The 23,799-nt window shown below is 61.6% G+C and overlaps 1 protein-coding gene across 8 annotated transcripts; it reads left to right on the top strand.

Moving 5' to 3' along the window:
* Positions 1-274: 274 nt before the first annotated feature.
* HDAC5 (histone deacetylase 5) lies at positions 275-22,170 on the top strand. 8 transcript variants are annotated; one of them, XM_062632144.1, is made up of 27 exons: positions 275-379; positions 886-975; positions 2,593-2,658; positions 4,145-4,323; positions 5,084-5,168; positions 5,373-5,487; positions 5,618-5,745; positions 6,477-6,608; positions 7,567-7,679; positions 9,070-9,189; positions 9,665-9,845; positions 9,912-10,102; positions 10,939-11,142; positions 11,365-11,515; positions 12,185-12,318; positions 12,400-12,520; positions 12,618-12,667; positions 12,736-12,843; positions 16,938-16,993; positions 17,068-17,155; positions 17,225-17,344; positions 17,440-17,537; positions 18,247-18,365; positions 18,443-18,576; positions 18,863-18,947; positions 19,315-19,450; positions 21,994-22,170. In XM_062632144.1, the coding sequence occupies exons 1-27, from the start codon at positions 298-300 to the stop codon at positions 22,031-22,033; spliced, it is 3,126 nt and encodes a 1,041-aa protein (XP_062488128.1). In that variant the 5' UTR covers positions 275-297; the 3' UTR covers positions 22,034-22,170. The 8 variants fall into 8 exon arrangements, 7 of the variants coding, with proteins under 7 accessions (XP_062488128.1, XP_062488126.1, XP_062488127.1 ...); XM_062632142.1 differs by having other exon boundaries at positions 5,048-5,168; XM_062632143.1 differs by having other exon boundaries at positions 5,045-5,168; positions 9,073-9,189.
* Positions 22,171-23,799: the final 1,629 nt, after the last annotated feature.

Raw genomic sequence — 23,799 nt, 5'->3', positions numbered from 1 at the left:
GCTCTCATGTTTGCACACCAGACCATTGCACACTCACACACACGTGTCAGTGCACACACACACATGCTCTCATGTGTTTGCACACCAGCCCATTGTACACTCACACTCACACACGTGTCAGTGCACACTCACACACACACAATGGTGTGCCATTGTACACTCACACCTTGTCACGTGCCTTTGCACACTCGGTCACGTGCGGTTGCACGCCCGGGGCTGTGTTTTCGGGGGGGGGGGGGGGCAGTGTCTATTTTTAGAGCGCGGGCCCCGTCACGTGACGGCGAGTGACGTCACCGAATGTTGTTGTCGGGGCGGGCGGGGCCGCGCGGCAAAGATGGAGGAGGGGCGGCGGCGCGCGCGCGGGGCGGGCAGCGGCCAGGTACGGGGTGGGGGGGGCAATGGGGGGCTATGGGGGGGCCGTTCCATAGGGCGGCCATGGGGGGGGTCTGGGCTATGGGGGGCAGCGCTATGGGGCGTCCGTGCTGTTTGGGGGGGGGGGGCTTTGCAATGGGGGGTTTTGGAATTGGGGGTGCGGGGGGGGGCACTGCAGCGCCGGGACCCATCGTGTGTGCCCCCAGCCCCCTTCCCTGCGGGTCTGTGCGTGCGTGACCCCCCCGTGGGGCTGGGTCCGGGCCCGCTGCGGTGCAGGGGGGGTCACCCGTGTCCCTATGGGCTGTGCGTGCCCCCCCGTTCCAATGCGGAGCCTTGTGTAACCCCCCCCCCCGTGCCCCCCGTCCCCTGCGGGCACCCCTCGAACCCGCACCCCCTTCCAGGGGGCCGCATCCTGCCCGTCCTCGGCGCTGGGACCCCATTGCTTGGCTTTGGGGGGGGGGGGGGGTGTCCGGGCTCGGGGGGGGGCCGCGGTGCTGACGCCGGGTCCCGCAGGGCTCCCGTTCCCCGCGGGCGCAGTCCTGGCGCTGACGGCACCACCGGAGCGCGGCCCCCCCGGCACCATGGAGCCCCCGAGTGATGCAGGTGAGAGCAACGGGGGGGCCGCAGCGGTGCAGCCCCGTTGGAGCCCCGTCCATCCCCGTGCAGCCCCGTCCCGTTGTATGTGTGGGGTCGTGGTCCCGGTCCCCCCCCCGGGCTGTCGGGTGTCGGCCCCGTCGCCTTGCGCCGTTGGTGCCGCTGTGGTGCGAGACGGGCGCTGGGCACGGTGCCGGAGCCCCCATCCCGTGGGTCCCGGAGCTCCGGCATCCATGGGGGGAGGCTGAGGCAGGGGCCGGTCACAGCATCCTGAATCGTGTTGGATGTGGGGGTGTCGGGACACGGGGTGACCCCCCCCGGTGGCACCCGCCACGTGGACCGGCTGCCACCAGCTCCTTCTCGAAGCCACCCTGTCATTATCCCAATGGGAATGCCGGTGGCATCCGGACACGTGGGACCCTGCGCATTGTGGTGCATGGGGCAGCTGGAGCCAGGGGCTCACTGGTGGATGGGATGGGATGGGGATGTGGGGGTGTCCCCAGACCCCCCCCCCCCGTTATCCACCCACTGCTTTTGCTGGATCATTGCCCGGCACGGGGCTGGCGCGTGGTGCGATGGGGACACAGCCCGGCCCTCCCGCTCCATCCCCGGGCAGGTCAGGGGCTGCTCCCGTGGGATGAGGCCCTTCGGCTGCAGTCAGGGGTTGCGCTGGTCTCAGGGGCACTCGACAGAGGGGTCCCCAGTTGCTCTTTGGGAATCCCTTTGGATGCTCCATGCCCCATAGGGCTCTCCCCAAAGCTCAGCTGCACCAGGATGTTCCCACGGGACTGAGCACCCCCCCCCCCCCAGCTCCTCCACCCCTGTTGGGGTCCCCGTTGTCCCCCTCATCCCAGCACACAGATGTGCACCACATCTGGATGGGGCTGCGCATCCCCGCTCCCTGCCTGCTCCCATCTCCCTGCCCGGGTCCAGCACGGGGGGGGGGCCACCCCGGTGGCCTCCTGCCCGCAGCAGCACCAGGAATAGCCGGGCTGACGTCAACCCCCAGCGCCGGGGGGGCCCAGGCCAGAAATATCCCAGTTATTAAAAGCCTTGGCTTGGGATGAGCGTCCCGGTAAATAAACGTGGCTCCTGCCCATGGGGGGGTCCCCACCTCACCCCATCATCACCCCCCCCGCTATGGGTCACTGATGTCAGTGCTGAGTCCATGTTTGTGCCCCCCTCCATGCTGAGACCCCCCCATCTTTAGTGGGGGTCGCATTGGGAAGTGGGGGGGGGGCATTGCCTATCCCAGGGTTCATTCCCAGCAGCGCTGATTGGGGTTGGCATCCCCAGCAATGAGGGGCTGGGGGGGTGGGATGGGGCGGGGGGGGTTTGGGGCTGTGTGTTAGGTGGGGGTCATGGTGCTCCCTATCCTATGGGACACATCCTGGTCCCCCCCCCAGAGCCCTGTCTATAACTGGCTGTTCCCAGGCACTGGAGCGATGAGCCTGGCTTGGGGGGGTGCAGCATTGCTCTGCTCAGGATGGACCCCTCCTCACTGGGGGGATGCTCGGTGGCTCCTGGCTGCCCTATGGAAGGGGGTGGCTGGTTCGGGGGGGTTGAGGCTGGTTTGGGGCCCCCCATAATGTCTGCCTATGGGGCCATGGGGCTGTTTCTCTGCAGAGGGGGGGTCTGGCCATGAGCCTTCCCTGGAGCTCCTGTCCCACACCCAGCTCCTGCCGGGCCCAGGTGAGTGGGGGGGGTTCCTGTTCCCCCCTCTCTGCCCCCCCAAACCCAGCCTGCCCCCCACTGTTGGTGTATGGGAGTGTGCAAGGAGGCGGGTGCCCCATGGCAGGGCCCCGGGGGTGGGCAGGAGGGGGAACAAGGAGGGTCCCAGCTCTCCCTCTCTGTGTCCCCATGACCCACAGGACCCCCAACCCTAGGGCTGGGATAGACTGGGAGGTGCTGGTTGGTCTGTGGGGTGCTGGTTGGTCTGTGGGGTGCTGGTTGGTCTGTGGGTGCTGGTTGGTCTATGGGGGTGCTGGTTGGTCTATGGGTGCTGGTTGGTCTGTGGGTGCTGGTTGGTCTATGGGTTCTGATTGGTCTGTGGGTGCTGGTTTGTCTATGGGTTCTGGTTGGTCTATGGGTGCTGGTTGGTCTATGGGTTCTGGTTGGTCTATGGGTGCTGGTTGGTCTATGGGTTCTGGTTGGTCTATGGGTGCTGGTTGGTCTATGGGTGCTGGTTGGTCTATGGGTGCTGGTCTGTGGGTGCTGGTTTGTCTATGGGTGCTGGTTGGTCTGTGGGTGCTGGTTTGTCTATGGGTGCTGGTTGGTCTGTGGGTGCTGGTTGGTCTATGGGTGCTGGTTGGTCTATGGGTGCTGGTTGGTCTATGGGTGCTGGTCTGTGGGTGCTGGTTTGTCTATGGGTGCTGGTTGGTCTGTGGGTGCTGGTTTGTCTATGGGTGCTGGTTGGTCTGTGGGTGCTGGTTGGTCTATGGGTGCTGGTTGGTCTATGGGTTCTGGTTGGTCTGTGGGTGCTGGTTGGTCTATGGGTGCTGGTTGGTCTGTGGGTGCTGGTTGGTCTGTGGGTGCTGGTTGGTCTGTGGGTGCTGGTTGGTCTATGGGTTCTGGTTGGTCTGTGGGTGCTGGTTTGTCTATGGGTTCTGGTTGGTCTGTGGGTGCTGGTTGGTCTGTGGGTGCTGGTTGGTCGATGGGTTCTGGTTGGTCTGTGGGTGCTGGTTTGTCTATGGGTGCTGGTTGGTCTATGGGGGTTCTGGTTGGTCGATGGGTGCTGGTTGGTCTATGGGGGTTCTGGTTGGTCCATGGGTGCTGGTTTGTCTATGGGTGCTGGTTGGTCTGTGGGGGGGTCATTGAGGGGGGCCAGTGACAAGCACCAATGTCAGTTCCCGATGTGCAGGAGTGGGGGGGGGGGGGGCAGGGGTTTCATCAACCCCACCCCCATTTCTGGGGTGTGTGTGTGTGTGACCCCTCCAAAGCCAGGTCCTGTAACCTGCCCCCCCCTTCCCCCTCAGTGTTGTGGGGGGCTCAATCTCCCCCCCATTGGTGCATGTTGTAAATGGGGCTCAGCTCAGGGTGCCCCTGGTTGGGGCTGCGGGGCTCACCCAGAGCATTGGGCTCTGATAGGAGGGGGCTGATCCCTGACAACCCAACCTCCCCCCCATTGCCCCCCCCCCAATGGCCCCTGAGCCCCCTCAGAGCCCGCTGGGTGCGGCAGGGCCGGAGGCGCCGGGGCCGGTGCTGGCGGCGGCGGCGCGGGAGCGGCAGCTGCAGCGGGAGCTGGAGGCCCTGAGGCAGCAGCAGCAGCTCCAGAAGCAGCTCCTGTTCGCCGAGTTCCAGAAGCAGCACGAGCACCTCACGCGCCAGCACGAGGCGCAGCTCCAGAACCACCTCAAGGTGCGCGCCGGCGGGATGGAGGCGTGGGGCATTGACTGTCCGGGGTGAGGGAGCCGTTGGGGTGGTGGAGAGTTGGGGTGTTGACTGTGTGGGGTGATGGAGGTGTGGGGTATTGCTTGTCTGTGGTGATGGAGCCGTTGGGGTGGTGGAGATGTGGGACATTACGAGTCTGTGGTGATGGAGTCGTCACGGTGATGGAGATGTGGGGTGTCGTGTCTGGGTTGATGGAGCCATTGGGGGAGATGGAGGAGGTGATGGAGATGTGGGCTGTTGACTCTCAGGGTGCTGGTGGGATTGGGGGTGATGGGGCTGGAGCTGGAGGGCATCACCTGTCTGGGGGAGTGGAGCATCTGGGGCGAGATTGGGCGTGATGGAGCCTTTGGAGTGACGGAGATTGATGGAGCTGGAGAGCATCACCTGGCCATGGTGGTGGAGCCATTGGAGGGAGATTGGGGGTGATGGGGATATGGGACGTCACCGATCTGGGGTGGTGGAGCTGTTGGGGAGGTTAGGAGGGTGATGGAAATGTGGGGCACTGAGCGGGGTGCTGGAGCCATTGGATGGAGACTGGTGGTGCTGGAGCCATGGGGCGGGATTGGTGGTGCTGGAGCCATGGGGCGGGATTGGTGGTGCTGGAGCCATGGGGCAGGACTGGTGGTGCTGGAGCCATGGGGCTGCACCGGTGGCTCCAGCGCGGTGCTGAGGTCCCGCTGCGGGGCAGCAGCAGCAGCAGGAGGCTCTGGCCGCGCGCCGGCAGCAGGAGCTGGAGCAGCAGCGGCAGCGGGAGCGGCAGGAGCTGGAGCAGCAGCGCCTGGAGCAGCTGCGCAAGGACCGCGGCCGGGACAGTGAGCGGGGGGTGCCCAGAGGGTCCCACTGGGTCCTATGGGGTCCTATGGGAGGATCCTGGGGGGTTTCCAGGGGGCTGGGAGCAGAGGTGGTGGCTGCTGGCAGTGGGGGTTGGGGGCTGTTACGGGGGGCTGGGGGGGCTTGGGGTGCAGTGGGGCTAGGGGGGTCTGTGCTGTGTCCCCCAACCCCAGTGTCCCCCCCAGGCGCCATCGCCAGCACGGAGGTGAAGCTGAAGCTCCAGGAGTTCCTGCTCAGCAAAACGAAGGAGCCGGGCACGGCCCCCCCCAACCATTCCCTCCCCCAGCACCCCACTTGTTGGTGGGTGCCCCCCTGCACCTCCCCAGGCCCCTCTTGGGGGGGGGGGGGGGGCGTGCTCCCCATGGGAGCAGGTATCATGTGATGCATGGGTGGTGCAGACCAATGGGCTCTGTATCCCCCATCGCCCCAGGGCCCATCACACGTCGTTGGACCAGAGCTCCCCCCCCCAGACGGGCAGCCCCGGGACCCCCCCATCCTATCGCCCCCCCCTGCTTGGGACGTACGATTCCCGGGATGATTTCCCGCTCCGCAAGACCGGTGGGTGCTGGGACAGGGGTGGATGGGGGGATGCAGGGACACGGGGATGCAGGGATAGGGGGATGCAGGGATATGGGGATGCAGGGACACGGGGATGCAGGGATAGGGGGATGCAGGGATATGGGGATGCAGGGATACGGGGATGCAGGGACACGGGGATGCAGGGACACGGGGATGCAGGGATACGGGGATGCAGGGATACGGGGATGCAGGGATATGGGGATGCAGGGGTATGGGGATGCAGGGGTATGGGGATGCAGGGATATGGGGATGCAGGGATAGGGGGATGCAGGGATATGGGGATGCAGGGGTATGGGGATGCAGGGGTATGGGGATGCAGGGATATGGAGATGCAGGGATAGGGGGATGCAGGGGTATGGGGATGCAGGGATATGGAGATGCAGGGATATGGGGATGCAGGGGTATGGGGATGCAGGGGTATGGGGATGCAGGGATATGGAGATGCAGGGATAGGGGGATGCAGGGGTATGGGGATGCAGGGATAGGGGGATGCAGGGATAGGGGGATGCAGGGATAGGGGGATGCAGGGATATGGGGATGCAGGGGTATGGGGATGCAGGGATATGGAGATGCAGGGATAGGGGGATGCAGGGGTATGGGGATGCAGGGGTATGGGGATGCAGGGATATGGAGATGCAGGGGTATGGGGATGCAGGGGTATGGGGATGCAGGGATACAGGCCCCCCCTGGCTGATGTGTGCCCCCCCCAGCGTCGGAGCCCAACCTGAAGGTCCGCTCCCGGCTGAAGCAGAAGGTGGCCGAGCGCCGGAGCAGCCCCTTGCTGCGCAGGAAGGACGGAGCCGTGCTCAGCGCCTGCAGGAAGAGAACCGTGGAGATCACGGGTGAGCAGGAACGGGAGAATGGGAGCTGTGAGGGTGATGAGAGCAGTGGGAGCAAAGGGAGCCATGGGGGTGGTGAGAGCAGTGGGAGCAAAGGGAGCCATGGGGGTGGTGAGAGCAAAGGGTGCTGTGGGGGTGATGAGAGCAATGGGAGCAAAGGGAGCCTTGGGGGTGATGAGAGCAATGGGAGCCATGGGAGCAAAGGGAGCTATGGGGGTGATGAGAGCAATGGGAGCCATGGGAGCAAAGGGAGCTATGGGAGCAAAGGGAGCTATGGGGGTGATGAGAGCAATGGGAGCCATGGGAGCAAAGGGAGCCGTGGGGGTGATGAGAGCAAAGGGAGCTATGGGGGTGATGAGAGCAATGGGAGCAAAGGGAGCCGTGGGGGTGATGAGAGCAATGGGAGCTATGGGAGTAAAGGGAGCTATAGGGGTGATGAGAGCTATGGGAGCAAAGGGAGCTATAGGGGTGATGAGAGCAATGGGAGCCGAGGGAGCCGTGGGGGTGATGAGAGCAATGGGAGCCATGGGAGCAAAGGGAGCCATGGGGGTGATGAGAGCAATGGGAGCCATGGGAGCAAAGGGAGCTATAGGGGTGATGAGAGCAATGGGAGCTGAGGGAGCCGTGGGGGTGATGGGTGTGATGGGAGCCCATGGAAGCCGTGGGAGTGCTGGGAGCTGTTGGAGTGATGAGAGCCATTGGAGCCTTGGGTATGGTGAGAGTCATGGAAGTGATGGGAGCCGTGGGAATGATGGGATCATGGGTGCCAGTGTCCCCCTCCTGCTCCCAGCTCCTGCGGCACCTGTGCACGTGTGTGCTTGTGCACGTTCATGCTTGCTCAGCACATCTGCACGCCTGTGGTTGCGTGTGCCTGCACGTACTTGTGCACACGTATGTAACGCGCGCAGGTGTGCTGTGTGTGCACACCTGTAACGTGTGTAACACACGTGTTCCCCCGCAGTGTGCTCCGTGAGCAGCAGCAGCAGCGCCCCCGGCTCCGGGCCCAGCTCCCCCAACAGCTCCCCCAGTGCCGAGAACGGGCTCACGGGCTCCGTGCCCAACATCCCCGCGCAGGTACGGCCACACACGTGTGTGCACGTGTGCGTCATGTGCGCGACACATACGTGTATGCATCATGTGAGCAACATGTACATGTGTGCGTCATGCGAGCAACACGTACATGTATGTGTCATGTGTGCGATGTGTACACGTGTGTGTCGTGAGTGTGTAAATGTGTGCGTCATGTGAGTGACATGTATGCCTATGCATCGTGAGCTGCACACACACGTGCATCATGTGAGTGACATACATGCATCATGTGAGCGACGTGTACACGTGTGTCATGCGAGCGAGGGTGTGCATGTGTGTCATGTGAGCAACACATATACATGTGTGTCATGTGAGCAACACGTACACGTGTGCGTCATGTGAGCGACATACACATGTGTGTCATGTGAGCAACACGTACACGTGTGCATCATGTGAGCGACACATGCATGTGTGTCATGTGAGCGACGTGTGTCATGTGAGTGACATGTACATGTGTGTTATCTGAGCGACATGCATGCATCATGTGAGCGATGTGCTCATGTGTCATGTGAGCGAGGGTGTGCCCATGTGTGTCATGTGAGCAACATGTATATGTGTGCGTCGTGAGCAATACGTGTACATGTGTGCCATGTGAGTGAGGGTGTGCATGTGTTGTGAGCAACATGTACACATATGTGCCATGTGAGCACCGTGTATGCGTGTGCATCATGTGAGCGACATGTACAAGTGTGTGTCATGTGACTGAGCATGTGCACTTGTGTGCTGTTAGCATGCTCAGGGTGTCCACGTGTTCAGATGCATCCAGCCATTGGTATGTGTTGTGCATGCATGCGTCATGTTCCATGTATGCATTTGGTGCTTTCACACATGTATTTGGGTGTGTGCATGTCAGTGGTGTGTCAGTAACGTGTTAATGACGTGTTGCTGACCTGTCACTGGCGTGTCAATAGCATACTGCTGGCGTGTCCATGGCGTGTCAATTGCATGTCCGTGGTGTGTCAGTGGCGTGTCCATGGCATGTCAATGGCGTGTTGATGGCATGTTGATGGCGTGTCAATGGTGTGTCGATGGCATGTCAGTGGCGTGTCGATGGCATGTCAGTGGCGTGTCGATGGCATGTCAGTGGCGTGTCGATGGCATGTCAGTGGCGTGTCGATGGCATGTCAGTGGCGTGTCGATGGCGTGTCGATGGCATGTCAATGGCGTGTCGATGCCATGTCAGGGGCATGTCGATGGCGTGTCAATGGCATGTCGATGGCGTGTCAATGGCATGTTGATGGCGTGTCAATGGCATGTTGATGGCGTGTCAATGGCATGTTGATGGCGTGTCGATGGCATGTTGATGGCGTGTCGATGGCGTGTCAATGGCATGTTGATGGTGTGTCAATGGCGTGTCCCTGGCGTGTCCCTGCAGCAGCTCCTGCCGCAGCCCCGGCCGCTGCCCCTCGATGCCGTGCCCCAGCTCAGCCTCTACACGTCCCCGTCGCTGCCCAACATCTCCCTGGGGCTGCCGGGGCCCGGCCCCCCTCTCCCTGTGAGCAGCACCTGGGGAGGGACAGGACATAGCATCAATAGGGGACCCTATGGGGGGGGGGTGACAGGGACCTGATTGGGTTGCTATGGGGACCCATAGGGGGGCATGGAACATCGTGGGGGGTAGGGACCCCATTGGGTGGGAGCTGGGACCCCATAGGGTTGGTATGGGGAGCCCCTCGGTGGGGGCATGGAGACCTGGGACCCATGGGGTTGCTATGGGGACTCAGGGGGACCTGGGACACTATGGGGGGGGGTGTGTGTGTAGGAATTCCATAGGGTTGCTGTGGGAACCGGTAGTGGGGCTTAGGGACCTGGGATCCCATAGGGTGGGATGGGGACCCACGGCGGAGGCACAGGGACGTGGGGGGGGGGGGCGGACCCGCAGTGTGGGTGGCGCAGGGCGGGGGGGGCTCAGGGGGTCAATGCGGGGACCCCATGGGGGGGGGGGGGGGGGCACTGACTCTGCCCCGCAGGTGGAGCCCGAGCGCGCCCCCCCCGCGCTGCGCCCCGCGCTGCCCGCGCAGCTCCTGAGCGCCCCCTCGCTGCTGGCGGGGGGAGCGGCCCTGGACGGGGACCCCGCGGCCGGCCCCGGGTCGCTGCTGCAGCGGGTGCTGCTGCTGGAACAGGCGCGGCAGCAGAGCGGGCTCCTGGCGGGTGAGTGGGGCACGGAGCGGGACCCCCGCACCGCCCCCCCGGCCCTCACCGGCCCCTCTCCCGCAGTCCCGATCCACGCCCGCCCCGCGCTGGGCCCCGGTGACCGCGCGGGCTCCGTGCGGGCGGTGCCGAAGCTGCCGCGGCACCGGCCCCTCAGCCGCACGCAGTCGTCCCCGCTGCCCCAGAGCCCGCAGGCGCTGCCCCACGGCGCCCTCCAGCACCACTTCCTCGACAAGCAGCAGGTCCCGCTCGGCAAGGTGGGGCTGTGGGGCGCTGTGGCGTGCTTGTGGGGCGCTGTGTGGTGCTATGGGGTGCTTATGGGGTGTTACGGAGCGCTGTGGGGCGTTTATGGGACGCTATGGGGTACTTATAGAGTGCTATGGAACACTGTGGGGTGCTATGGAGTGCTGTGAGGCGTTTATGGAGCGCTGTGGGTTGCTATGGAGTGCTGTGGGTTGCTATGGGGTGCTGTGGAGTGCTGTGGGTTGCTATGGGGTGCTATGGAGTGCTGTGGGTTGCTATGGAGTGCTGTGGGTTGCTATAGAGTGCTGTGGGTTGCTATGGGGTGCTGTGGAGTGCTGTGGGTTGCTATGGGGTGCTGTGGGTTGCTATGGGGTGCTATGGAGTGCTGTGGGTTGCTATGGGGTGCTATGGAGTGCTGTGGGTTGCTATGGGGTGCTATGGAGTGCTGTGGGTTGCTATGGAGTGCTGTGGGTTGCTATAGAGTGCTGTGGGTTGCTATGGGGTGCTGTGGAGTGCTGTGGGTTGCTATGGGGTGCTGTGGAGTGCTGTGGGTTGCTATGGGGTGCTGTGGGTTGCTATGGGGTGCTATGGAGTGCTGTGGGTTGCTATGGAGTGCTGTGGGTTGCTATAGAGTGCTGTGGGTTGCTATGGGGTGCTGTGGAGTGCTGTGGGTTGCTATGGGGTGCTGTGGAGTGCTGTGGGTTGCTATGGGGTGCTGTGGGTTGCTATGGGGTGCTATGGAGTGCTGTGGGTTGCTATGGAGTGCTGTGGTTTGCAATGGGGTGCTATGGGGCGCTGTGGGGTACTATGGGTGCTGTACGGCACCATGGGTCACTGTGCCCCCCCACAGCTGCTGCCCAAGGCTGGGGAGCTCCCGCGGCCCCCCCCCACGCACCGCGAGGAGACAGAGGAGGAGCTGACGGAGCAGCAGTCGCCCCCCCCGCAGGACCAGGAGCCCTCCCCGCTGCCCTCGGACCCCCCCCGGGACCCTGAGGAGCCGGGAGGCAGCGGGGACGAGCCCGATGGCCCCGAGCTGGGGGGCCCCTTCCAGCAGGTGAGAGCCGGGGGGGCCCAGTGCTGATGGGGGGTTATGATGGGGATCCCAGTGCTGATGGAGGGGGGGTCTCATGGAGGTCTCGGTGCTGATGGGGGGGTTATGATGGGGATCCCAGTGCTGATGGAGGGGGGGTCTCATGGAGGTCTCGGTGCTGATGGAGGGGTCTGATGGGGATCCCAGTGCTGATGGGGGGGTCTCTAACAGAGATCCCCCCCCCAGATGCTTCCTGAGGCGCCGGTGCCGCTGTTCCCAGGCCCCCCCCCGGCACTGCTGGCGCTGCCGCACCCGGCGCTCGCCCGCACGCACTCGTCCCCCCCCAGCACCCAGCCCCTCCAGCCCGACGGGGGCCCCCAGCTCCGCTTCAGCACAGGTACAGGGGGGCCCGGCCCTTGGGGTGCCCATTGCCAGGGACCCCCCTGTCTCATAGGAGCCATAGGGGTCCATAGGATCCTTCTGTCCCCTGGTGCTCCCATCTGTTGGGGTGCCTGGGGCTCCCCCTATCCCATGGGATCCCCATGTCCCATGAGGTGCCCCATCCCTCAGGGTGTCCTGGAGTGCCCATGTCCCACTGGGTCCTCCTCTCCCACAGGTTTCCCCATCCTTTGGGGTACCTGGGGTTCCCCATGTCCCATTGAGTCCCCATGCATGGATTCCCTGTGTCCTGTGGGATCCCTGTGTCATATGGGGTTTTCCATCCCTTGGGGTGCCCAGGATTCCGTGTGTGCCATTGGATCCCTATGTCCATTGGATCTCTATGTCCATTGGATCTCTGTCTTATATGCGTATATTACGGTATTACATGGTTATATGGGTATTACTGCGGTATTTGGGGTCCCTCATGTCCCATTGACTCCCCATATCGCATTGGATCCCTGTGTTCTATGGGGTTCCCCATCCCTTGGGGTGCCCGGGGTTCCCATTGGCTCCCCATGTCCCATCTGATCCCTGTGTTTTATGGGGTTCCCCATCCCTTGTGGTGCCTGGGGTTCCCCATATCCCATTGGATCCTGCTGTCCCATTGGATCCCGGTGCCCCGCAGGGCTGGTGTACGACACCTTCATGCTGAAGCACCAGTGCACGTGCGGGAACACCAACATCCACCCGGAGCACGCCGGCCGCATCCAGAGCATCTGGTCCCGGCTGCAGGAGACGGGGCTGCTGGGCAAGTGCGAGGTGAGGACGGCGCGGGGGGGCCCTCCCTTATCATCCCCTTTACGTGGGCGGGGGTCACCCCGTTCCCTGCATCCCTCCCAGCGCATCCGGGGCAGGAAGGCGACGCTGGAGGAGATCCAGACGGTGCACTCGGAGCACCACGCGCTGCTCTATGGCACCAGCCCCCTCAACCGCCAGAAGCTCGACAGCAAGAAGCTGCTGGGTAGGAGCTGGGGGGTCCCCATTTTGGGGGGGGGACGGGGGGGGGACAGACCCCTGCGCTGTCCCCATCGCCCCCATCACCCCGCTCCATCCCGCAGGTCCCATCACCCAGAAGACGTACGCGGTGCTGCCATGCGGCGGCATCGGGGTGAGTCCCTGCTGCAGGGGGGTCCGGGTGTCCCCGTGTCCCGGTGTGACCCCCCCGTGCCCCCGCAGGTGGACAGCGACACGGTGTGGAACGAGCTGCACTCGCCCAGCGCCGTGCGCACGGCCGTGGGCTGCCTGCTCGAGCTTGCCTTCAAGGTGGCGGCCGGGGAGATCCAGGTGAGCGAGAGCAGTGAGTGTGGGTGTGCGTGGGGGTGTGTGTGCATCATCCCTGTGTGTGTGTGTGCATCATCCATGTATGTGTGCATCATCCCTGCGTGCGTGTGTGCATCATCTGTGCGTGTGTGTGTGCATCATCCCTGTGTGTGTGTGTGCATCATCTGTGCGTGTGTGTGTGCATCATCCCTGGGTGCGTGTGTGCATCATCCCTGGGTGCGTGTGTGCATCATCTGTGCGTGTGTGTGTGCATCATCCCTGCGTGCGTGTGTGCATCATCTGTGCGTGTGTGTGTGCATCATCCCTGCGTGCGTGTGTGCATCATCCCTGCGTGCGTGCGTGTGTGCATCATCCCTGCGTGCGTGTGTGTGTGCATCATCCCTGTGTGTGTGTGCATCATCCATGTGTGCATGTGTGCATCATCCCTGCGTGCATGTGTGCATCATCCGTGTGTGCATGTGTGCATCATCCCTGCGTGCGTGTGTGCATCATCTGTGCGTGCGTGTATGCATCATCCCTGTGTGTGTGTGCATCATCCATGTATGTGTGCATCATCCCTGCGTGCGTGTGTGCATCATCTGTGCGTGCGTGTATGCATCATCCCTGTGTGTGTGTGCATCATCCATGTATGTGTGCATCATCCGTGCGTGCGTGTGCATCATCCGTGTGTGTGTGCATCATCCCTGTGTGCGTGTGTGCATCATCCCTGTGTGCGTGTGTGCATCATCCCTGTGTGCGTGTGTGCATCATCCCTGTGTGTGTGTGTGCATCATCCCTCTGTGCGTGTGTACATCATCCCTGTGTGCGTGTGTGCATCATCCATGTATGTGTGCATCATCCATGTATGTGTGCATCATCCATGTGTGTGTGTGTGCATCATCCCTGTGTGCGTGTGTGCATCATCCGGGCGTGCGTGTGTGCATCATCCCTGTGTGCGTGTGTGCATCATCCATGTGTGCGTGTGTGCATCATCCCTGTGTGCGTGTGTGCATCATCCATGTGTGTGTGTACATCATCCCTGTGTGCGTGTGTGCATCATCCGTGAGTGCGTGTGTGCATCATCCCTGCGTGCGTGTGTGCATCATCCCTGCGTGCGTGTGTGCATCATCCGTGTGTGCGTGTGTGCATCATCCATGTGTGCGTGTGTGCATCATCCGTGCGTGCGTGTGTGCATCATCTGTGCGTGCGTGTGTGCGTCATCCGTGTGTGTGCGCATGCGTCATCTGTGCGTGCGTGTGTGCATCATCCGTGTGTGTGTGTGCATCATCCGTATGTGTGTGTGCATCATCCGTGCGTGCATGTGTGCATCATCCGTGCGTGCGTGTGTGCATCATCCCTGCGTGTGTGTGTGCATCATCCGTATGTGTGTGTGCATCATCCATGTGCGTGTGTGCATCATCCCTGCGTGCGTGTGTGCATCATCCGTGTGTGTGCATCATCCCTGCGTGCGTGTGTGCATCATCCGTGCGTGTGTGTGCATCATCCCTGTGTGTGTGTGCATCATCCATGCGTGTGTATGTGCATCATCCATGTGTGTGTGTGTGCATCATCCGTGTGTGCGTGTGTGCATCATCCATGTGTGTGTGCATCATCTGTGCGTGTGTATGTGCATCATCCATGCGTGTGTATGTGCATCATCCGTGTGCGTGTGTGCATCATCCGTGTGCGTGTGTGCATCATCCGTGTGCGTGTGTGCATCATCCGTGTGCGTGTGTGCATCATCCGTGTGTGCGTGTGTGCATCATCCATGTGTGCGTGTGTGTGTGCATCATCCCTGTGTGCGTGTGTGTGTGCATCATCCGTGTGTGCGTGTGTGCATCATCCCTGTGTGCGTGTGTGCATCATCTGTGCGTGTGTGTGTGCATCATCCGTGTATGTGTGCATCATCCATGTATGTGTGCATCATCCATGTGTGCGTGTGTGCATCATCCGTGCGTGTGTGCATCATCCGTGCGTGTGTGCATCATCCGTGCGTGCATGCATCATCCCTGCGTGCCTGTGCATCACCCGTGCATGCGTGTGCATCACCTGTGTGTGCGTGTGCATCACCCGTGTGTGCGTGTGCATCATCCATGTGTGTGCGTGTGCATTATCCGTGTGTGTGTGTGTACATCATCCATGAGTGCATGCGTATCGTGTGTGTGCATCATCTGTGTGTGTGGGTGTGCATCATCCGTGTGTGTGTGCATCCTGTGGGTGTGCATCATGTGTGTGTGGGTGTGCATCATGTGGGTGTGCATCATCCATGTGTGTATGTGCATCATGTGTATGTGCGTGTGCATCATCCATGTGTGTGTGTGCATCATGTGTGTGTGCATGCGTGTGCATCATCCATGTGTGTGTGTGCATCATGTGGGTGTGCATGGGCATTGTCCGTGTGTGTGCATCATCCATGTGTGTGTGTGCATGATCCGTGTGTGCATTGTGTGCACATCCGTGTGCACATCATCTGTGTGTGCATAATGTGCACTGTACACGTGCAACATGTGCATCATCCATGAGTGCATTGTGTACATCGTGCGCACCATACGTGTGCGACCTATGCATCATCCATTATGTGCATCGTGTGCATCTTCCTTGTGCATTGTGTGCACCATCCACGTGTGCACCCTGTGCACCATGCATGTGTGCGGCATGTGTACCATCCACGTGCGTGGGTGTGTGTGTGCGTGTGCATCATCCGTGTGTGTGTTCATCATCCGCGTGTGCATGTGCATCATCTGTGTGCATTGTGTGCATCATTCATGTGTATCGTGTGCACCATCCGTGTGCACCGTGTTCACCTTCCTTGTGCACTATGCGTGTGCGTTGTGTGTATCATTCATGTGTATCGTGTGCACCATCCATGTGCACCGTGTTCACCTCCCATGTGCACCATGCGTGTGCATTGTGTGCATCATTCATGTGTATCATGTGCACCATCCGTGCGCACCGTGTTCACCTTCCGTGTGCACCATGTGTGTGCATTGTGTGTATCATTCATGTGTATCATGTGCACCATCCGTGTGCACTGTGTTCACCTTCCGTGTGCACCATGTGTGTGCATTGTGTGTATCATTCATGTGTATCATGTGCACCATCTGTGTTCCCCTTCTGTGTGCACCATGCGTGTGCATTGTGTGCATCATCCGTGTGCACCATCCATGTGTGTGCCATGCGCGTGCACCACGCTTGTGCAATGGTCCTTATGCACGCTTCTGCGTGCATGGAGCTCACTGGTGTGCTTACCTGCGCATGTGGTGGTTCTTGCGTGCCCTTGCACTGCTCTTGTGCATGCTTGCCTGGTGGTGCAACAGCCCCTGTGCAAGCTCACACTCACTGGTGTCTGTGATGGGTCTCAAGCACATGTGCATGGCAGCAAGCGTGTGTGCCCTCTGCATACATCACATGTGTGCATGCGTGACAGCACATACATTCATCACACGTGTGCACACGTGTGCCTGCGCATGTATACCTCACACGTGTGCACGCTCACTGCAGCCCTTGTGCACACCCTTGCACAGGTGTGTCATGTGCCGTGTCACACGTGTCACATGCACCACACACATGTCACATGCACCACACACGTGTCACGCACCACACGTGTCGCACCACACGTGTGTCACGCACCACACGTGTCACGCGCACCACACGTGTCACGCACCACACGTGTCACACGCACCACACACATGTCACACGCACCACACGTGTCAAACGTACCACACGTGTCAAACGTACCACACGTGTCACACGCACCACACGTGTCACATGCACCACACGTGTCACGCGCACCACACATGTATCACGCACCACATGTGTCACACACACCACACGTGTCGCACCACACGTGTCACACGCACCACACGTGTCACGCACCACACGTGTCACGCACCACACGTGTCACATGCACCACACACATGTCACGCACCACACATGTCACACGCACCACACGTGTCACACGCACCACACGTGTCACACGCACCACACACGTGTCACGCACCACACGTGTCGCACCACACGCGTGTCACGCACCACACGTGTCACACGCACCACACGTGTCGCATCACATGCGTGTCACGCACCACACGTGTCACACGCGTGTCCCTGTGTCCCCGCAGAACGGCTTCGCTGTCATCCGCCCACCGGGGCACCACGCTGAGGAGTCCACGGCCATGTGAGTGCAGGGACACGGGGGGGCGGTGTTGGAGCTGTCGGGGATCCCCCCCAGCACTGACCGTGCCCCCCCAGGGGCTTCTGCTTCTTCAACTCGGTGGCCATCTCGGCCAAGCTGCTGCAGCAGAAGCTCAGCGTGAGCAGGATCCTCATCGTGGACTGGGTAAGGCCCCCCCATGGCGAGGGGTCGCAGGGGTGCTGGGGGGTCCCTGACGTGCTGTCCCCCCCCCAGGACATCCACCACGGCAATGGCACCCAGCAGGCGTTCTACAGCGACCCGGCCGTGCTCTACATCTCCCTGCACCGTTACGACGATGGCAACTTCTTCCCTGGCAGCGGCGCCCCTGAGGAGGTACCGGGACGGCGGGGGGGGGGGGGGGGGTCCCTATTGGTGGGGGGGTCACCCTGTGTTGTACCAGCGGCAGGGGGTGACCGCGCTGTGCTTAGGTGGGCAGCGGAATGGGGGTGGGCTTCAACATCAACATCGCCTGGACCGGGGGGGTGGACCCCCCCATTGGGGATGTGGAATATCTGACTGCCTTCAGGTGAGCAGGGGGCTGTGTCGGGGGAGGCGGGCCCTTGGGGGGTCCCTGTGTCTTTGGGGGGTCCTTGTTCTCTTGGGGGGTCCCTGTGCCCTGGGGGTGTCCCCGTGTCCTGGGCAGATGCGTGTGTCCTAGGAGGGGTCCCTGTACCCTGCCGGGGTTCCTTGCACCGCTGGGGTCTCCCTATGCCCTTGGGGGGTCCCTGCACCGTGGGGTGTCATTGTGTCCTATTGGGTCCCTGTACCCTGGGGTGTCATTGTGTCCTATTGGGTCCCTGTACCCTGGGGTGTCATTGTGTCCTATTGGGTCCCTGCACCCTGGGGTGTCATTGTGTCCTATTGGGTCCCTGCACCCTGGGGTGTCATTGTGTCCTATTGGGTCCCTGCACCCTGGGGTGTCATTGTGTCCTATTGGGTCCCTGCACCCTGGGGTGTCATTGTGTCCTATTGGGTCCCTGCACCCTTGGGGTGTCATTGTGTCCTAGGGGGTCCCTGCACCCTTGGGGTGTCATTGTGTCCTAGGGGGTCCCTGCACCCTTGGGGGTCCCTTTTATGTCCTGAGTGAGGTCCCTGCATCATTAAGGGGGTCCCTGCATCATTGGGAGTGGGGTCCCGGTGTCCTAGGAGGGGGGTCCCTGTTCCCTGGGGGATCCCCATGTCCTGGGGGGGTCCCTGCACCCCGGGGGTCCCCCTGTGCCTGTGCCCGTGCCCAGGACCGTGGTGATGCCGGTGGCCAGCGAGTTCTGCCCGGAGCTGGTGCTGGTCTCAGCCGGGTTCGACGCCGTTGAGGGGCACCTCTCACCCCTGGGGGGCTACTCCGTGAGCGCCAAGTGTGAGCGGGGCGGGGGGCACGGGGGGGCTATGGGGGGTTCTCAGGGCTCGGTGTCACCCCCCCCGTGCCCCCCCCAGGCTTCGGGCACCTCACGAAGCAGCTGATGATGCTGGCGGGGGGACGCGTGGTGCTGGCGCTCGAGGGGGGGCACGACCTCACCGCCATTTGTGACGCCTCCGAGGCCTGCGTGAGCGCCCTGCTGGGCTTGGAGGTACCCGGGCACCCCCATGGGGCCCGTATGGGACATCCCCCCCGGGACACCCCCACATCCATGCGACAACCCCCCCCCGGGACCCCCACCACCACCTATGGGGACCCCCCATGAAACCAGTGGGGACACCCCCACCTCCCATGGGATATCCCACACCCATCCATGGGACCCCCTGTGTGACGCCCCCCCCCCCCATGGGACCCGCAGGCATCCCCAATGGGACGCCCCGTTGCTGGGTGTGGGGGTGCTGGGGGGGTGCTGGGGTCCTCACATGGTGCCCCCCCAGCTGGAGCCGCTGGACCCGTCCTTGCTGCAGCAGAAACCGAACGTGAACGCGGCGGCCGCGCTGGAGAAAGTCATCGAGATCCAGAGTGAGCCCTATGGGGGCATGGGGGAGCCCCCGGGCTTTCCTCACCGGGGGGGTGTCTCTGCCGCCGGTGCCCCATAGGAGGTGTCTGTGGGGGTGTCCCTGCCGCGGGTGCCCCATAGGAGGTGTCTGTGGGGGTGTCTCTGCCACCGGTGCCCCATAGGAGGTGTCTGTGGGGGTGTCCCTGCCGCGGGTGCCCCATAGGAGGTGTCTGTGGGGGTGTCCCTGCCGCGGGTGCCCCATAGGAGGTGTCTGTGGGGGTGTCCCTGCCGCGGGTGCCCCATAGGAGGTGTCTGTGGGGGTGTCAGTGCTGTGGGTGCCCCATAGGAGGTGTGTGTGGGGGTGCCCCACGGGCCCTGTCTCTGTCGCAGGCCGGCACTGGGGCTCTCTGAAGCGTGGGGGGGCCCCGTGGCTCAGCGCTGGGGGGGACGCGGAGGCAGAGGCGCTCTCGGCCATGGCCCAGCTCTCGGTGGGGGCAGAGCAGGGGAGCGGCGACACCAGGCCCAGGTACGGCCCCGACAGGCGGGCGATGGCGTGTGCAGGGACACGTGTGTGATAGCGTGTGCATGGATACAGGTGATAGCGTGTGCATGGATACAGGTGATAGCGTGTGCAGGGACACGTGTGTGATAGCGTGTGCAGGGACACGTGTGTGATAGCGTGTGCAGGGACACGTGTGTGATAGCGTGTGCAGGGACACGTGTGTGATAGCGTGTGCATGGATACAGGTGATAGTGTGTGCAGGGGCACGTGTGTGATAGCGCGTGCATGGATACAGGTGATAGCGTGTGCAGGGACGCGTGTGTGATAGCGTGTGCAGGGACACGTGTGTGATAGCGTGTGCAGGGATACAGGTGATAGTGTGTGCAGGGACACGTGTGTGATAGCGCGTGCAGGGACACGTGTGTGATAGCGTGTGCATGGATACAGGTGATAGTGTGTGCAGGGACACGTGTGTGATAGCGCGTGCAGGGACACGTGTGTGATAGCGCATGCAGGGACACGTGTGTGATAGCGTGTGCATGGATACAGGTGATAGTGTGTGCAAGGACACGTGTGCGATGGCGTGTGCAGGGACACGTGTGTGATAGCGCGTGCAGGGACACGTGTGCATAGCACGTGCAGGGACACGTGTGTGATAGCGCGTGCAGGGACACGTGTGCATAGCGCGTGCAGGGACACGTGTGCGATAGCGCGTGCAGGGACACGTGTGCATAGCGCGTGCAAGGACACGTGTGCGATAGCGCGTGCAGGGACACGTGTGCGATAGCGCGTGCAGGGACACGTGTGCGATAGCGCGTGCAGGGACACGTGTGCGATAGCGCGTGCAGGGACGCGTGTGCGATAGCGCGTGCAGGGACGCGTGTGCGAGAGCGCGTGCAGGGACGCGTGTGTGATAGCGCGTGCATGGATACAGGTGATAGCGTGTGCATGGATACAGGTGATAGCGTGTGCAGGGACGCGTGTGTGATAGCGCGTGCAGGGACACGTGTGTGAGAGCGTGTGCAGGGACTCGTGTGTGATAGCGCGTGCAGGGACGCGTGTGTGATAGCGCGTGCATGGATACAGGTGATAGCGTGTGCATGGATACAGGTGATAGCGTGTGCAGGGACGCGTGTGTGATAGCGCGTGCAGGGACACGTGTGTGAGAGCGTGTGCAGGGACTCGTGTGTGATAGCGTGTGCATGGATACAGGAGATAGCGCGTGCAGGGACACGTGTGCGATAGCGCGTGCAGGGACGCGTGTGCGATAGCGCGTGCAGGGATGCGTGTGCGAGAGCGCGTGCATGGATACAGGTGATAGCGTGTGCATGGATACAGGTGATAGCGTGTGCAGGGACGCGTGTGTGATAGCGTGTGCAGGGATGCGTGTGTGATAGCGTGTGCAGGGACGCGTGTGCGATAGCGTGTGCAGGGACACGTGTGTGAGAGCGCGTGCGGGGACTCGTGTGTGAGAGCGCGTGCGGGGACGTGCGTGTGATAGCGTGTGCAGGGACGCGTGTGTGATAGCGTGTGCATGGATACAGGAGATAGCGCGTGCAGGGACACGTGTGTGATAGCGCGTGCAGGGACACGTGTGTGATAGCGCGTGCAGGGACACGTGTGTGATAGCGCGTGCATGGATACAGGTGATAGCGTGTGCATGGATACAGGTGATAGCGTGTGCAGGCACGCGTGTGTGATAGCGCGTGCAGGGACACGTGTGTGAGAGCGTGTGCAGGGACTCGTGTGTGATAGCGTGTGCAGGGACGCGTGTGTGATAGCGTGTGCATGGATACAGGAGATAGCGCATGCAGGGACACGTGTGTGATAGCGCGTGCAGGGACACGTGTGTGATAGCGCGTGCATGGATACAGGTGATAGCGTGTGCATGGATACAGGTGATAGCGTGTGCAGGGACACGTGTGTGATAGCGTGTGCAGGGACGTGTGTGTGAGAGCGTGTGCATGGATACAGGTGATAGCATGTGAAAGGACACGTGTGTGTGGATACATGTGATAGCGTGTGCATGGGCACGTGTGATAGCGTGTGCATGGGCACGTGTGATAGCGTGTGCATAGACGTGTGCATGGGTACATGTGACAGTGTGTGCATGCTCATGTGTGATAGCTTATGCAGGGACGTGTGTAATAGGGTGTGCATGGTGTCACACGTGTGATAGCGTGTGTGATGGCATGTGCATGGTCATGTGTGCACAGACACGTGTGTTGGCGTGTGCAGAGACACGTGTGATGGTGTGTGCACGGACACGTGTGATGGTGTGTGCACAGACACGTGTGATGGTGTGTGCAGAGACACGTGTGTTGCCGTGTGCAGAGACACGTGTGCAGTGTGTGACAGCGTGCGCAGAAATGTGTGCATGGACACGCATGTGCTGGCTGCGCATGGAGCCCCGCATGTCCTCGGTGGGATGCGTGTTCCTGGGGATGGATGGACCCGTCCATGTGCATCCTCATGGACCCACACGCGTGGCTCCGCTCCCCGCTGTGTCCCGCGGAGGGGGCGCAGCCGCATCCCGGTGCCGGATCCCAGCATTCCCGCTCTCCCAGGCCAGCCGAGGAGCCGATGGAGGCAGAGCCCGCGCTGTGACCGAGCAAACCCCAGGAATCCCCAAAAACCACCTGGAAAACCGCAGAAAAAGACAAAAAAAAAGTGGGAATTGGGCAGAAAAGTGGGAAAAAAAAAGAGGAAAATATTTTCTTTTTCTATTAAAAAAGGCAGAAAAGGACAAAAAAAAATCCACCCCCCTCCCCACCACCCCCCCCGAGTTCAGATCTCCCCCCCATTGTGTCCATTGTGTCCCATTGTGTCCCATTGGATCCCATTGTGTCCCATTGGATCCCATTGTGTCCCATTGGATCCCATTGTGTCCCATTGGATCCCATTGTGTCCCATCACCCCCCCGGCTCCTGTCCCGCTCTGAGGGTCTTTCCCTTGTTTTCTCCCTCGTTCTCCCCCATCCCGGGAGGAGCCGATGGGAATTTTGTGCCTTCCATTTGCTCCGGTGGGTTTTGGTTTCATGCCTTAAATTTCCTGGGATTTGCGGGGGGGTCTCCATCTACTTCCTTTAGTTTTCCTTTCCCACCCTCGTCCATGCCCCTCGGTCACCCCTGAAGATGATGGATCCATAGGGATGGGTGAGGGATCCTGGGGATGTTGGGTGAGGGATCCATAGGGATGGGTGAGGGATCCTGGGGATGTTGGGTGAGGGATCCATAGGGATGGGTGAGGGATCCATAGGGATGGGTGATGGATCCATAGGGATGGGTGAGGGATCCATGGGGATGGGTGATGGATCCATAGGGATGGGTGAGGGATCCTGGGGATGTTGGGTGATGGATCCATGGGGATGGATGAGGGATCCTGGGGATGTTGGGTGAGGGATCCATAGGGATGGGTGAGGGATCCTGGGGATGTTGGGTGATGGATCCATAGGGATGGGTGAGGGATCCTGGGGATGTTGGGTGATGGATCCATGGGGATGGGTGAGGGATCCTGGGGATGTTGGGTGATGGATCCATAGGGATGGGTGAGGGATCCATAGGGATGGGTGAGGGATCCTGGGGATGTTGGGTGATGGATCCATAGGGATGGGTGATGGATCCATGGGGATGGGTGAGGGATCCATGGGGATGGGTGAGGGATCCATAGGGATGGGTGAGGGATCCTGGGGATGTTGGGTGATGGATCCATAGGGCTGGGTGAGGGATCCATAGGGATGGGTGATGGATCCATAGGGATGGGTGAGGGATCCATAGGGATGGGTGATGGATCCATGGGGATGGGTGAGGGATCCATGGGGATGGGTGAGGGATCCATAGGGATGGGTGAGGGATCCTGGGGATGTTGGGTGATGGATCCATAGGGCTGGGTGAGGGATCCATAGGGATGGGTGATGGATCCATAGGGATGGGTGAGGGATCCATAGGGATGGGTGATGGATCCATAGGGCTGGGTGAGGGATCCATGGGGATGGGTGATGGATGCTGGCACCTTCCTTGAGATAAACCTTTGTTGTTCACGGAGGAAAGAAGGGAACCCCCCAGACGGGGATCATCCCGCTCACTTTTCCCATCACTTCCCCCCCCCCCATCAAAGGATATAATTTTATTACAGATGTATTATTTAATAGTATTTTTTTATCGGGGGGGCCCCACATGGGGTGGGGGGCGGCAGAGATGGGGGTCCCAGTGTCCCCCCCACCCCCCATGGGAGGGGCCCTGGGCCTGTCCCCATTCAATGGGGGGCTCCCAGCGCCCCACAGCTCCGTTGGGGGGGGGGTGTTGGGGGCCCCACTCGCTGTGGGTCCGGGTCCCTGTTTTGTACCACGTCCCCGTGTTCGTCCTCGGAGAAAT

The sequence above is a fragment of the Pezoporus occidentalis genome, unplaced genomic scaffold (genome assembly GCF_034315485.1).
Source record: "Pezoporus occidentalis ecotype Australia unplaced genomic scaffold, CSIRO_AGI_Poc_V1 ctg385, whole genome shotgun sequence".
NCBI classification, from domain to species: domain Eukaryota; kingdom Metazoa; phylum Chordata; class Aves; order Psittaciformes; family Psittacidae; genus Pezoporus; species Pezoporus occidentalis.
This window is presented reverse-complemented; position numbering and strand designations above follow the sequence as displayed.

Excerpts from the sequence above, each read along its gene's own strand:
- HDAC5 (XM_062632140.1), top strand. The coding sequence starts at position 298 with ATGTTGTTGTCGGGGCGGGCGGGGCCGCGCGGCAAAGATGGAGGAGGG. Across the intron at positions 9,846-9,911 it reads GCAGAGCGGGCTCCTGGCGG|TCCCGATCCACGCCCGCCCC; the intron begins GTGAGTGGGGCA and ends CCTCTCCCGCAG. Across the intron at positions 17,538-18,246 it reads GAATATCTGACTGCCTTCAG|GACCGTGGTGATGCCGGTGG; the intron begins GTGAGCAGGGGG and ends GCCCGTGCCCAG.